Genomic DNA, 16033 nt, shown 5'->3' on the forward strand with positions numbered 1-16033 from the left:
TTTTCAGTAACAGTTTCATGAATTAGTGATCGTGAGATTTACGGAACTTCTGTAGCAAGGGCATTAAGTGTAAACTTACGTTTGTGCTTAATCTTCTCTTCAGTTGTGTGATCCAGTTCATCAGTAACCACAAACGTTCATTCTTGAACAGTCTGACCCATTTTCTAACCATTAAATCATTCGTAGCAGTTTATCCATAAACTCGCAGACTTGCCAATGAATTTCCTTTGGTTTAAATTTCTTTGCATTTAGAAAACAAATCACAGATCTGATGTCACACATGGCGGCATTTTCAATTACGGCTGACATTATAAAGGAGCACTACAGAACACACTGATACGTGTTACAAACCGGACACAATAGGAGGACCAGCCCCCCCCCCCCTCTTCCCCCCCCCCCCCCCCCCCCCTCCACTTGTTTATTACATCAGAGAAATACACATTTTAAGACAAAATTTAACTACATGAAATATTGCTCCCAGTAAAGGTTAACATAAGCAGTGACAAAACTTAGTTCTCTTAAGGGTTTCTGCTGGCAACAAATTTTGAGGTGGCAATGTAAGGTTTATATCAATTTAGCTCGAACACATAGCTAGTGATTGAATCATGACACAGACACTTTAACAATTTTGGCAACAAATAAATAGCGTGAATTTGTACACACAGTAACCAACTAATCAACAGCCTTGCCATTGAATAAGTAGTAGGCCATTTGGAACGAATTAGCAACTAGGGGAGTTAATATCAACAGTCTTTAAATGTCTTGCTTTCCATTAAATAAACAAACTTACAGTAATTAAATGAATAACAAATCAAACATACTACGCTCCACTCAAAATCTTCAGAGGAAGCCAAGCCAAAATGAAGATTCCACTAACTGACTAGCACTGAAGTCACACTAAAGCTCATCTCTGTGTTCCCAGACACACATGGGGCAGACTTATACAGGACAAGATTTTGAAGGGAGCACATCAGTAAAACTGGTAGTGGAGCTAACTCGTGCCACCGAAAACTGAGGTACTAGACCGGGGCACAAGGCGGTATACAATGAGGTTGCCTTAGTGCTATACTGCGCTCCAAAATATTAATTCAAATGGCCAATTCAAAATTAAGTACACATAAACCAGCATTAATTAACGAGGAGTGACACTAGGTCGCTCGAAGGGATGACAACGCTTAATTGAAAAGCGAATACCGGAGGTGGCAGTAACATTAAACACCTTCTCCAAGTTTTAACCAGGAGTCGCTTCCCGCCATACAAGTAAACATTTAACCGAGCACAAGGAAGGAACCCCAAAGAGAAAATTCAAATAAAATCCCCAAAAGATTATAAAGGACAGGGAACTCCAACTATTTAAATTTAAAAGAATTAGCTCTCCCCAAAGAGCCGGCCGGCGTGGCCGTGCGGTTCTAGGCGCTACAGTCTCGAACTGGACGACCACTACGGTCGCAGGTTAGAATCCTACCTCAGGCATGGATGTGTGTGATGTCCTTAGGTTGGTTAGGTTTAATTAGTTCTAAGTTCTAGGCGACTGATGACCTCAGAAGTTAAGTCGCATAGTGCTCAGAGCCATTTGAACCATCTCCCCAAAGGCAGTGTAAACACTAAGATCACACTTAAGAGGCCACCAAAATTGATTACAAAAAGTCTTGTACATTTGCTCCTTTTCTTTAAACGAAACACAAGGCTGCTTAACTTCTGCTGGACGTCCGGTATGGCTTGTGTAGGATACAGCAGGCAGCAACCTAAGCTAAGCGGTCGCAAGACACGGCAAGTAAATTCAGGAGAGCAGACAGCCAGGCAACCAACACACATCCTCCGTCCTGAACCGGCAGACCGCGTACAACCAACTCCACATGTACGTGGTGGCTTCCCGCCTCGTACCTCGCGGCGTCTCAGCAGTTAGCACGAGCAAACGTCAACTGCCACTCGCCCCGCGAATGCGGAAAACAACAAGACAAGCAAAGATAAAAAACATCGAAGGATCGATAATGGATATCCAAGAGACTGGCACGCCAGTAAAGAGCGCCACGGCTCGACTCACACACGTCGGCAGCAGCGATCTGAAAATGGCGTACACGTCTTCTCCTCGAGTCAGAGTAACTGCCGTGCTCAGAACTGCGATCGTAGTGCTGCCACAGATAGAAATAGAAATGGAACTTACTTTGTGGACGACCTTCGTAAATCTTGTGCGTCTGCTCATGTTTTTGATACAGGCATTAAAGTGCTGAATGTATTTATGAACTAGAAACCAAATAGAAAAGATTTACTAGAGGAAGTTGAAACAAACTACAATCCTTTATTGTTTGCTAGGAACATATGGACTGCCAGTATGTAAAACTTCTTCAGCTTTTTCTTTCCTACGTTCAATTTCAGTTCCTATCTCATTCACAAGGGACTGGACACTAATGTTGGTGCCATGAACAGCCTTCACATACTACAAAACTTTCTTTGGGTTTTGTAGAAGAGCATTTGAAAGTAGTCTGCTACGGTAGACACTAAAGGCTTCACACTTTGCTCTCTTGACACCAAATGTGTTTCATTCAGCATCCCCCTATCTCTAGTCCTATGCTGTGTTTGTGGCTGAGCGGTTAAAGGCGCTACAGTCTGGAACCGCATGACCGCTACGGTCGCAGGTTCGAATCCTGCCTCGGGCATGGATGTGTGTGATGTCCTTAGGTTAGTTAGGTTTAAGTAGTTCTAAGTTCTAGGGGACTTATGACCACAGCAGTTGAGTCCCATAGTGCTCAGAGCCATTTGAACCATTTTTTTATGCTGTGTTTGACACCTATTATTATTATTATGTAGTATGGAGAATTTCTGATTCCACTGTTCCCTGTCTTCAGCTTTTTCCTTCAGTCTGCTGTATCTCCTTCCATCTTTCATGTTGTCCAGATGTTGAATTCTTCATCTTCCTCATCGTGCGTTTCCTCTGAGTGTCCCTTCGATGACATCATGTACGAGTCCCTCGTGTCTAAGTACACGTCCAATCCAGTTGGCTTTTCTCTGAAGAATTACATGCAGAGTACTTCTCTTCTGTCGTACTCTTCGCATTACATCATCATTTTTTATGCGATCTGTCCACTTGATCTTTTCCATTCTCCTCCAGCACCACATTTCAAAGCTCTCTAAGCATTTTTTCTCCTTCTTTCTCATGGTCCATGTCTCTGCTCCATACAGTGCAGTGCTCCAAATGTAGCACTTTATCAGTTTTTTCCTCAGTGCCAAACTCAACTTGCTCGTCAGCAGAGTCCTCTTCTTGTTGAAAGCAACTTTGGCCATGGTGATTCTTGCTCGGATTTCGTTGGTGCAGTGGGCATCCTTTGTGGTAAAACTTCCCAGGTACTTTAACTGATTCACATTTTCCAATATGCAGTAGTTTCTGTTTTTTTTAGAAGTTTCTTGAAAGTGACTGTATACTGTGGAGGTTCCCTCCTATTATGAACTATTCTACTGGGCACATACGAATGCATTGCATGGTCAACCGTTGTTTTAAACTTCAGCCAGGTTCCTCATTGAGATATGACACTACTGTTTTTTTATCAAGTTTACGGAACATATACAGGGTGTTACAAAAAGGTACGGCCAAACTTTCAGGAAACATTCCTCACACACAAATAAAGAAAAGATGTTATGTGGACATGTGTCCGGAAACGCTTACTTTCCATGTTAGAGCTCATTTTAGTTTCGTCAGTATGTACTGTACTTCCTCGATTCACAGCCAGTTGGCCCAATTGAAGGAAGGTAATGTTGACTTCGGTGCTCGTGTTGACATGCGACTCATTGCTCTACAGTACTAGCATCGAGCACATCAGTACGTAGCATCGACAGGTTAGTGTTCATCACGAACATGGTTTTGCAGTCAGTGCAATGTTTACAAATGTGGAGTTGGCAGATGCCCATTTGATGTACGGATTAGCACGGGGCAGTAGCCGTGACGCGGTACGTTTGTATCGAGACAGATTTCCAGAACGAAGGTGTCCCGACAGGAAGACGTTCGAAGCAATCGATCGGCGTCTTAGGGAGCACGGAACATTCCAGCCTACGACTCGCGACTGGGGAAGACCTACAACGACGAGGACACCTGCAATGGACGATGCAATTCTTCGTGCAGTTGACGATAACCCTAATGTCAGCGTCAGAGAAGTTGCCACTGTACAAGGTAACGTTGACCACGTCACTGTACGGAGAGTGCTATGGGAGAACCATTTGTTTCCGTACCGTGTACAGCGTGTGCAGGCACTATCAGCAGCTGATTGGCCTCCATGGGTACACTTCTGCGAATGGTTCATCCAACAATGTGTCAATCCTCATTTCAGTGCAAATGTTCTCTTTACTGATGAGGCTTCATTCCAACGTGATCAAATTGTAAATTTTCACGATCGACATGTGTGGGCTGACGAGAATCCGCACGCAATTGTGCAATCACGTCATCAACACAGATTTTCTGTCAATGTTTGGGCAGGCATTGTTGGTGATGTCTCGACTGCGCCCCATGTTCTTCCGCCTACGCTCAATGGAGCACATTATCATGATTTCATATGGGATACTGTACCTGTGCTGCTGGAACACGTGCCTTTACAAGTACGACACAACATGTGGTTCGTGCACGATGGAGCTCCTGCACATTTCAGTCGAAGTGTTCGTACGCTTCTCAACAACAGATTCGGTGACAGACGGATTGGTAGAGGCGGACCAATTCCGTGGCCTCCACGCTCTCCTGACCTCAACCCTCTCGACTTTCATTTATGGGGACATTTGAAAGCTCTCGTCTACGCAACCCTGGTACCAAATGTAGAGACTCTTCGTGCTCGTATTGTGGACGGCTGTGATACAATACGCCATTCTCCAGGGTCGCATCAGCGCATCAGGGATTCCGTGCGACGGAGGGTGGATGCACGTATCCTCGCTAACAAAGGACATTTTGAACATTTCCTGTAACAAAGTGTTTGAAGTCATGCTGGTACGTTCTGTTGCTGTGTGTTTCCATTCCACGATTAATGTGATTTGAAGAGAAGTAATAAAATGAGCTCTAACATGGAAAGTAAGTGTTTCCGGACACATGTCCACATAACATCTTTTCTTCCTTTGTGTGTGAGGAATGTTTCCTGAAAGTTTGGCCGTAGCTTTTTGTATCGCCCTGTATATCTTTCTGCCTGTTTTAATTGTTCTCTGTACTCTGGTAATCATTGTTGCGACAACCGTGTCATAATCACTGACACCAGTTGTGATGTGGATGTCCTCAAAGAGGTCAGGTCTATTTATTGATATCAGATCCAATTATTAGTGGTGGTTTGGAATAAAGAAAAAATGTGGATTTCACTACATTTGACGGTTGAACTCACAAGGGAGCTGCACCAATTTTCGTCACTTGGTATGATAAGGATGCTGAAGAGTTTTTGAGCCAAATTTTTACTGGTGGTGAGACCTGGATTTTTCATATGAGGGTGGTTTGAAAAGTTCTCGGAATTGCCACGAGAGGCCAGTGCTAGTCCAACGAGTTGTTGACGTAAACATGTGCCACATCAGTTCTGTTGGAAGAGAGCTGTGGCGGTGATGTCGCTCTGTTGTTGTTTCTACGTAGTGATTTGCGAAGATGGAAAAAATGGAGATTTGAGTAGTGATTAAGTACTTCGTAAAGAAAGGTATGAAAGCCGAGGACAAAGGGACATTCGTGCCAATTTCCATAATACACTGGGGGACTCAGCTTTTTCATATTCAAGTGTTGCCTAGTGGACAAATGAATTTAAATTTGGTCGGGAAAGCCTAGGTGGTGATCCACGCATTGATTGGCCAATATGTGTCACTACTCCAGAAATCATAGCGAAAGTGCACAAAATGGTTACGGAGGATCGCCGATTGAAAGTGCGTGAAATTGCTCGTGCCTGCCTGATGTCATCTGAAAGGGTATATCACATTTTAACTTAATAATTAGAAATGAAAAAATTATCTGCAAGATGGGTGCCATGACCCTTGACGCTAGATCAAAAACACATGAGAATGGACATATTGGAACAATGTTTGGCCTGTTTTAGGAGAAACTAAAACAATTTTTTGTGCCGTTTTGTGACCACGGGTGAAACTAGGGTACACTACTATACCCCAGAGACAAAACAACAGTCAAAGCAGTGGAAACATGCTGATTCTCCACCACCAAAGAAAGCAAAGTCAATTCCTTTGGCAGGAAAGGTCTTGGCATCAGTGTTCTGGGATGCAAAGGGGATTCTGTTTGTAGATTATCTTCCCACTGGGCAAACAATTACTGGAGAATACTATGCAAATCTTCTGAATGAATTGCAACAAAAGATACACGAATAACGGCCAGGATTAGCGAGGAAGAAAGTCATCTTCCCTTAAGACAATGCACGGCTGCACACATGTGCTGTTGCAATGGCAAAATTATATGAACTAAGGTATGAATTGTTGCCACACCCGCCTTATTCACCTGATATGGCTCCGTCAGACTTCCATCTCTTGCCAAAACTGAAAATTTTTTTTGGTGGACGAAGATTCGCTTAAAAAGAAGAATTGATAGCTGGAGTTGACAACTATTTTGCAGGCCTGGAGGAAACTCATTATATACAATGAAATGGCAGATTTCATGAACCCCAACAAAAACAAACAAATTATGAGCACCAAAATGTTAACAGGCACTGTGTTCCTGGATTAAAAGGACGTCTTGCTCATTGACTTCATGCCTAGAGGACAGTTTGTAATTGCAGTGGCCTGCTGTCCAATCCTTTGCCAGCTATGCCTCATCATCGAAAACAAACGAAGTCGGTTGTTGTCCGGCTGCATTGTGTTTCTTCACGATATTGTTCACCTGCACTCTGCTGCATTGACAAAGGATTTGGTTTGGCAGTTTAAGTGGCAAAGTTTTGAACATCCACATTATAGCCCAGACTCGGTCCCAAGCGATTACCTTCTTGTTCCCAAATTGAATAATTTTTTTGGGTGGAAAGCACTATGGAAATGGCAGTGAAGCAAAAGTGGATGTTACTGACTGGTTCGACAACTTGGTGGCAGTCAACTATGCTGAAGGCACAGGAAACGTTGTTGAGAGCTGTGACAAATGTTTAAATTCGAATAATTATTGTGTAAAAAATAGCTGAGGTGCCAAAAAATATTGTACAATAAGTTTTGCTGCATTATGTGGATTTGAAAGTGTTGGGAGGAACAAGTATACTTTACTTTTAGAACGGTCCTTGCATTTTTATGGCTGCATACTTTGCTCGTTCCTGTGCAAGAATAAGGGTAAGTGGTTAATAGTGCAGGTTACTTTTTATTAGTATTACCTTTATGACTACTGTTATTATTTTCAAATAATTATCTGAAACAACTGCTACAGCCATTGCTATGCGAAGATGAGTGTCACAGTAGTTTCCCACTTTTTTCGTTACGCAGTACATCGGTACAGTCGGGACCGTGCACCGGGTGACGGAGCGCGGGGACATTCGCGTGCGCTACGAGGGCTGCAACAACCGCTGGACACTGCACCCGGCGGCGCTCACCAAGGTGAACACGTTCGCCGTGGGCGACACGGTGCGCGTGAAGGACGACTTGGCACTGGTGCGCGAGTACCAGAAGGGCCACGGGGAATGGAGTGAGGCGATGCGACCGGTGAGTACCGTCGTATTCTGCTGCCGCGTGCAGTTGTCTTGTGCTCAGGTGGGAGACTCTCCAGTTGTTCATATCTTGTGCTTTGTGAATGGATTTTGTGCCTTTCATTTGACTGCTGGGTGTAATTTTGTGAGAGATTAAAACTATGTAATGCAACAGGACTCGAGCCTGGAACCTTATCGGCTCAGCTGTCTGGACGTGACTCATTACTTGTCCTCAAAACCACATCCTTTCCACTTGTAGAGCTCTTTCTTTCTTGTACCCTGTGCCATTCATCAAGGAATTAAACCCACACCTAAATTATCTGTCAGTTTGAATGTTGTTGTGGTCTTCAGTCCTGAGACTGGTTTGATGCAGCTCTCCATGCTACTTTATCCTGTGCAAGCTTCTTCATCTCCCAGTACCTACTGCAACCTACATCCTTCTGAATCTGCTTAGTGTATTCATCTCTTGGTCTCCCTCTACCATTTTTACCCTCCACACTGCCCTCAAGTACCAAAGTTGTGATCCCTTGATGCCTCAGAACATGTCCTACCAACTGGTCCCTTCTTCTAGTCAAGTTGTGCCACAAACTTCTCTTCTCCCCAATCCTATTCAATACCTCGTCATTAGTTATGTGATCTACCCATCTAATCTTCAGCATTCTTCTGTAGCACCACATTTCGAAAGCTTGTATTCTCTTCTTGTCCAAACTAGTTATCGTCCATGTTTCATTTCCATACATGGCTACACTCCATACAAATACTTTCAGAAACGACTTCCTGACACTTAAATTTGTACTTGATGTTAACAAATTTCTGTTCTTCAGAAACGCTTTTCTTGCCATTGCCAGTCTACATTTTATATCTTCTCTACTTCGACCATCATCAGTTATTTTGCTTCCTAAATAGGAAAACTCCTTTACAACTTTGTGTCTCATTTCGTAATCTAATTCCCTCAGCATCACCCGACTTAATTCGACTACATTCCATTATCCTCGTTTTGCTTTTGTTGATGTTCATCTTACATCCTCCTTTCAAGACACTGTCCATTCCGTTCAACTTCTCTTCCAATTCCTTTGCTGTCTCTGAGAGAATTACAATGTCATCGGCGAACCTCAAAGTTTTTATTTCTTCTTCATGGATTTTAATGCCTACTCCGAATTTTTCTTTTGTTTGCTTCACTGCTTGCTCAATATTCCGATTGAATAACATCGGAGATAGGCTACAACCCTGTCTCACTCCCTTCCCAACCACTACTTCCCTTTCATGCCCGTCGACTCTTATAACTGCCGTTTGGTTTCTGTACAAATTGTAAATAGCCTTTCACTCCCTGTATTTTTCCCCTGTCACCTTCAGAATTTGAAAGAGAGTATTCCAGTCAACATTGTCAAAAGCTTTCTCTAAGTCTACAAATGCTAGAAAAGTAGGTTTGCCTTTCCTTAATCTAGCTTCTAAGATAAGTCGTAGGGTCAGTATTGTCTCACGTGATCCAATATTTGTACGGAATCCAAACTGATCTTACCCGAGGTCATCAGTTTGAATAGACGATCATATACAGGGTGATTATAATTAAAGTTAAACTTTCAAACCGTTGTATAAATAACACCACTGGTCAGAATGACGTCAAATTGCAACAAAATATTATCAGAGAAGGGGGAAAATTATGGCAGATGCAAAATGAATAGTTCCAAAGTGTAGCAATAGAGGTGTTGTAAGCATCACAATTTAATAGTGGCCGACTACAAATGAGAAATGAATCGTACGACAATGCCTAAGGTGTATGTCTGACGTTAAAGAAATTGTACTACTCGGTGTGCATGGGTGTACAGGTGTGATACTGTTAGTTACATAAACCCATCCACCACAACAGCGTCATATTACATTGGATGGTAAAAATCTGTTTTTAATTGTCCTGAGACCAAAAACCACATGAAAAGCTTCAATCAGAATCAAATCACTTATTAATGTCTGTGTAACTGGTGCAAAACAAGTTCAATATTCTGTCAACCATTTCTGCAACAAGTTGAAATCGAGAAACAGCATGTTCCACAACTGATCGAAGTGTTTCCAGAGTCACGTTCAGGATGTGTTGCGCAATGCGTGCCTTCGGTACAGTGTTAAGTATGTAGACAGAACACTGAACACATCTTTCAGACAGCCCCACAGCCAGAAGTCACCCAGATTAAGATCAGGTGACCGGGACGGCCAGGCTGTAGGGAAATGGCGGCTGATAATTCTAGCATTTCCAAAATGGCGCTCAGCAGCTACTTAACTGGATTTGCAATGGGCGGAGATACGCCATCTTGCATAAAAGTGATCCCATCCACGCTGTCGGAGAGCTGGAATGACGTGGTTGTGCAAAAGACACTCGTAGCGCATACCAGTGACGGTACAGGTAACAGGACCGGAAGCATCTGTCTCTTCAAAAGAATACGGCCCTATGATAAATGCTGCCGTAAACCCGCACCACACACAGTGACCTTTTCAGGATGAGGTGGTACTGGTTGATTTGCGTTTGGATTTTCCGTTGCCCATATTCGACAATTCTGTGTATTGACATATCCCGTCAGATGGAAGTGGGCTTCGTCTGTCCACAAAATCTTCCATGGCCAGTCATTGTCCACTTCCATGCGAGCAAGAAATTCTGAAGCAAAGGTCACTCTTGCTGGCAGGTCAACAGGAAGCAACTGGTGCACATAGCAAAGAAGGATGTTTCGTAGGATTTTATGCACAGTGCTCACGGGTATGTCCAATGTTCGGGCAGTTCTCCGTGCACCACACATTCATACACCACCACCCGTCTCCTCCTGCACTGCTGTGGCCACTGCTTCCACTGACATGGAATCAATTCGTTTCCTACCTCTACCCGGTTTCACACTGAAAGAACTCGTCTTTTCGAATTTCCGAATGATTTTCTCCAGGCCCATGGCACTCGTCAGACCAACGACTTTTTAAAACCCTTCGGTGTCCGGAACTTCTGCAGAGCGACGTGTGCACAATCATCATTCTGGTATTACAGCTTTACAAGCAGAGCGTGATCCTGCATTGAGACAGCCACGGCGAACGTTGCAGACGCGAAAGGAGGAAAAGCTGTGTACCGAGCGTATTGATGCCAAATTCAGTGCGTCGTGCGCATGACAGCTGTTTTCATTTACATATTCTGATGCATACAGCACCATCTATTGATCGATTTTCACACTATTTTTGTCTTCTGCCGTACGTTTTCCGCCTTCTGATAATATTCCAGTAATAATGGTAATAATAATAATGACTCACAAGACACTAAAATAGTTTATCGGCACACATTTTTAGGATCGTTTCATGGGGGTATAATTTTTACAAGTTTTTCATTGACATTCCCCCTTTTAAATAAAATATGATTTCTTCCAGTACATAGTTCTCTTACAACTTTACCCCTCTGCTTAGAAGATTTAGATTTATGTAAGTGTTTTATTCTGCAAATTATGCTTCACAAGCAGTTTTATAAATTTCACGTAATGGGTTTCCTCCCCAAATTCAGTTGCTGTGAAGTGATGCTCACTGTTTATAAGTAAGAAACGTCTCTACAGTTGCAGCGAAGTGTTCTCAGGTGAGGTAATTCTACAAACTTCTGTAAATAGTATGTGCTTTAGCACAATAAAAGTGTGGGGTCAGAACAAATTTCCTTATTTGCTGAGAATCTTGTGATACTTTACCACTAGCTTGAAGTTTCAAAAGCCACTCCAACAGATCCATTACATTTTTGCTGCTTAACATTTTACAAACTGTACTACACATTCTTTTTATTTCTTTTATTTTTTTAAACTTTTTATTTATCTATTTATTTTTTCAAACTAGCAACTAAAGTTTCTAACTGTACTGTTCTTGTTTAGTGTTGCTTATTAAATTGCTCAATATGCTTCTTCAGTAGCACTTTCCTTTCTTTTACTCTGTCATATTGTACTTTCAGCATTTTGTGATTTAAGGACAGTAACTGTGGTCATTATACTAGGTACGTAAAGAATGACTTTCCACAATAAAAGTAGAATAATAATTTTACAGCCTAAAAGAGAAATTATTGATATCTGGAGTAAAATTGAATTGTAGACTTACTGTGAGTTACTGATGTCTCATTAATAGCATTATCCTGCATATTGTCAAAAACTTGCTTTCTGGGTAGTGGTCATAAGATTTTATCCTTTATTTGTAGTATATTGAAAAAGTAAAGATGGTTCGTATTTCCGTGGATGAAAGGTTCCTGTGGTCATTTGTTTGGTGTATACATTTCTCTTCGAAATGAGTTGAGCAAAGGTAACTAGCTGTAGTTGTAAACCGGTTGTCTTGTTTCATATTTACGACCCATTTCTTTCATAGTTCCTCTTCTTTTAAAGAAAATTTTTGATTAATCAAAACCAAATTACTTTCCTGCATTTATCTTATGCATAATTCCAATTCCTATACAGTCATTGATGCTTGAAAATATTTGTTATACTAATACAGTTATTCATGATATGAAATATTTGTTGTTTTATTGTTTTGGTTTGTGCAATTGAATGCTGAAGATACTGGAGGTTCAGTTTATATTTTGTTACACAAATCATCTCACTTTTCTTCTTGTATGTTCTCAGGGATTGTTCCCTCCAGTTTGTCCCCATATAGCAAAATCACCCTTTTAAATATTTGCAAATGGAAATTTTAACTAACAAATGTAGTACCAACTGGAGAGATTGGAGACTTATAAGGAACTTGTACCTGGGACAAAGGGTAAAGGTACGACTGAACTACGGAGAAACGAACAGTGTGGAAATAGGAAGGGGAGTGAGACAAGGATGTTGTCTGTTGCCAAGTTTCTTCAACCTGTACGGAGAAATGCTGGCGAGAAAAGCACTGAAAGTATGCGGAAACTTCAAAGTAGGACGACGTCTCATCGACACCGTCAAGTATGCAGACGACCTGGTAGTGCTCACCAAAAATCAGAGACAGCTGCAACACGTGATGAAAAGTTTGGTGGAAACGGGAAGAAAACACGGCATGGAAATCAACATCGAAAAATCAAAAGTGATGCGCATATCAAAACGTGAGAAACACGTGAAGATAACTGTTGACAATCAGGAGCTAGAAAATGTGAATCAGTTAAAGTACCTGGGAAGTTTTACCACAAAGGATGCCCACTGCACCAACGAAATCTGAGCAAGAATCGCCGTGGCCAAAGCTGCTTTCAACAAGAAGAGGACTCTGCTGACCAGCAAGTTGAGTTTGGCATTGAGGAAAAAACTGATAAAGTGCTACATTTGGAGCATTTCCCTGTATGGAGCAGAGACATGGACCATGAGAAAGAAGGAGAAAAAATACTTAGTGAACTTTGAAGTGTGGTGCTGGAGGAGAATGGAAAAGATCAAGTGGACAGATCGCATAAAAAATGACGATGTACTGCGAAGAGTAGGAGAGAAGAGAAGTATTCTGCGTACAATTCTTCAGAGAAAGGCCAACTGGTTTGGACATGTACTTAGACACGAGGGACTCATACACGATGTCATCGAAGGGAAACTCAGAGGAAACGCACGATGAGGAAGATGAAGAATTCAACATCTGGACAACATGAAAGATGGAAGGAGATACAGCAGACTGAAGGAAGAAGCTGAAGACAGGGAACAGTGGAATCAGAAATTCTCCGTACAAAGACATGGACCTGCCACTAGGCAGAATACTACATAATAAATTGTACCATATATTTTAATGAAAATAAGATTTTAAAAAAAAATTACTAATGGCATGAAAATGCATATATTCACAATAAATTAAAATGTGATACAGAACTTCAAAACATCAAATAGAAAATAAAATTCTTTTTTTCGTAGAGATCGGACACTGTTATTCTTGTATGTGTTTTTTTCATTTAACAATAAGGCTATACAGGGTAGTTATACTTCATCTTTGACTACTTCAGTGAGTGTAGATGGAAAACTATTTACTGTACAGAAATGATGTTCAGACTTTGCATTGCAGCAGTTGCATTGTTAATATCACGACTTGCCTTTAGGTGCCAGTACTGGGTACGGCACTGTAGTGTCGAAACACGAGCGGCCGTGTGCATTGCAATTGCAGACATTCAGCACGGTTCTGGACAAGGTGAGCAACGCTGTATTATAAAAATGTTTTGTCCAAACAATGGCACCGGTGCTGCTGGTCCATGTAAGTGTTGATGCATTAAAGGATACAGAGAGGTCCTCTTTCCGCACCACGGTTGAAGAACGTGATTGGAAAGTTGAAAGTAACTGGCGATTTGGCATCTGTTCCCGGGAGAGACCGACAGTGAATTGCGCCACAAATTGTTCGAGAAGTTACCGTCGTGATGGCTGAGACTGCTGGATGCGATGCGTGATCTTCAAGCAGTGCACGGGCTGTGTCGTGATAGCTGAACGTTCCGTGGTCCACCATTTGAAAAGCAAACAGTTGTGAAATGGTAGCCGTACAAACTTCCAGGCTGTCACGGATGCGGCTGGTCGTCACATTGAGCAAAGTTTGTAATCTGGGGTGTAAATGTGGTACACAGTTAACAAATGTTACTCTGTCATGTAGAAATTAATCTTCTTCTTCTTTTTTTTTCCCCCAATAATTTATCCATTATCTCTCTTCTTCATGCCCTTACAAATGTTGTCACAAAATTTCAACATCCTACAATCGTTCATTTTTTATGGGATCCCTCTTGTGTAGCAGAGCTTAATAAGTACTCTGCACTGTCTCAAATATCCAGTCATATCACAAAATACAGAGGAATAGTGTCCTATGATTACAGCATAGTCACAACTGTAATCTGTTGACATGATCAAAAACTTTGGTGTAAGAGTTTGTGATGATTTAGAATGGAATTTTAACAGAGGCTAAGCTGTGGGTAAAATAGTTGTTGGTCCTCAGTTCGTTGGTAGATTGTTGGGAAAATGCAATCAACCAGCAAAGGAGACACAATTCACTTATTTGTCCAGTCTTAGAATATTGCTCAAGTATGTGGTAATAATATAAAATACGATTAACAAGAAGAGAATAGAAGCTTTCAAAATGTGGTGCTAGAGAAGAATGCTGAAGTTTAGATGGGTAGATCACATAAATAATGAGGAGGTATTGAATAGAATTGGAGAGAAGAGGAGTTTGTGGCACAACTTGACTAGAAGAAGGGATCAGTTGGTAGGGCATGTTCTGAGGCATCAAGGGATCACCAATTTAGTATTGGAGGGCAGCATAGAGGGTAAAAATCGTAGAGGGAGACCAAGAGATGAATACACCAAGCAGATTCAGAAGGATGTAGGTTGCAGTAGGTACTGGGAGATGAAGAAGCTTGCACAGGATAGAGTAGCATGGAGAGCTGCATCAAAACAGTCTCAGGACTGAAGACCACAACAACAACAACAACAACAACAACAGCAACAGGATTAACAAGGGATATTGAACTTATCAAAAGAAAGTGGTACAAATGGCTACAGGTTTGTTTTACTTATAACAGAACGTCATGGACACTGAAAAATGTGACCTGGAAACACTTGAGGGTGTATCCCAAATATCCTCAAGATCCTCTTTACAAAGTATAGAGAATAAGTAGAAAGTGATTTTCAAATACAGCATTAGTAGTGCGCTGTTTGACACAGTCCCATCAATGGAATATCTGACGTGCATTGCTGCAAAGCAGTACGAAATGGAATGAGCAGGTACGATCGTAGTAGGGATGGCGAATGGCTGACTTGGTTTACTGGGAGAATCTTAGGGTAGTGTGGTTCATCTATAAAGAAGACAGCGTGTAGACCACTAGTGCGACCCAATCTCGAGTACTGCTAGAGTGTTTGGGATCCACACCAGATCAGATTAAAGGAAGGCAGTGAAGCAGTTCAGAGACGGGCTGCTAGATGTTTTACCAGAAGATTCGATCAACATGCAGCTATTACAGAGATGCTTTGGTAACTCGAATTGGAATCCCCTAAAGTAAAAGGACATTCTTTTTGAGGAACACTGTTGAGAAAATGTAGAGAAACCGATATTTTAAGCTGACTGCAGAAAGGTTCCAGTGCTGCGAACGTATTTTTCACGTAAGGACCACGAAGACAAGATAAGAGAAATTAGGACTAATACAGAGGCATATAGACAGTCGTTTTTCCCCCCGTTCTACCATATTTACTCGAATCTAAGCCGCACTTTTTTCTGGTTTTTGTAATCCAAAAAACCGTCTGCGGCTTAGAATCGAGTGCAAAGTAAGCGGAAGTTCTAAAAAATGTTGATAGGTGCCGCCACAACTAACTTCTGCCGTCGAATATATGTAGCGCTATACAGGCATGTTGAAAGAAAAGGGTGAAGAATGTAAACATTATGCCATGTATTCTTTCGTGTTTGCTGCTATCTCATGTAAATCCTGTATCCGTAATAAACTACGAAACCAGAGTGAGACAACAGCAAATGCGGAAGAATAT

The 16033-nt window shown here is 41.8% G+C and overlaps 1 protein-coding gene across 1 annotated transcript in view; it reads left to right on the forward strand.

Annotated features, from left to right (window-relative positions):
• The window catches only part of LOC124719963 (E3 ubiquitin-protein ligase MIB2), a 215178-nt gene that overhangs the window by 99680 nt on the left and 99465 nt on the right, over positions 1 to 16033 (forward strand). Inside the window, exon 7 of the mRNA XM_047245178.1 lies at positions 7405 to 7620. Within this exon, the coding sequence (XP_047101134.1) occupies positions 7405 to 7620 (216 nt within the window). The remainder of the gene's footprint in view (positions 1 to 7404; positions 7621 to 16033) is intronic.

Source organism: Schistocerca piceifrons, chromosome 11, assembly GCF_021461385.2.
Source record: "Schistocerca piceifrons isolate TAMUIC-IGC-003096 chromosome 11, iqSchPice1.1, whole genome shotgun sequence".
Taxonomy (NCBI): Eukaryota; Metazoa; Arthropoda; class Insecta; order Orthoptera; family Acrididae; genus Schistocerca; species Schistocerca piceifrons.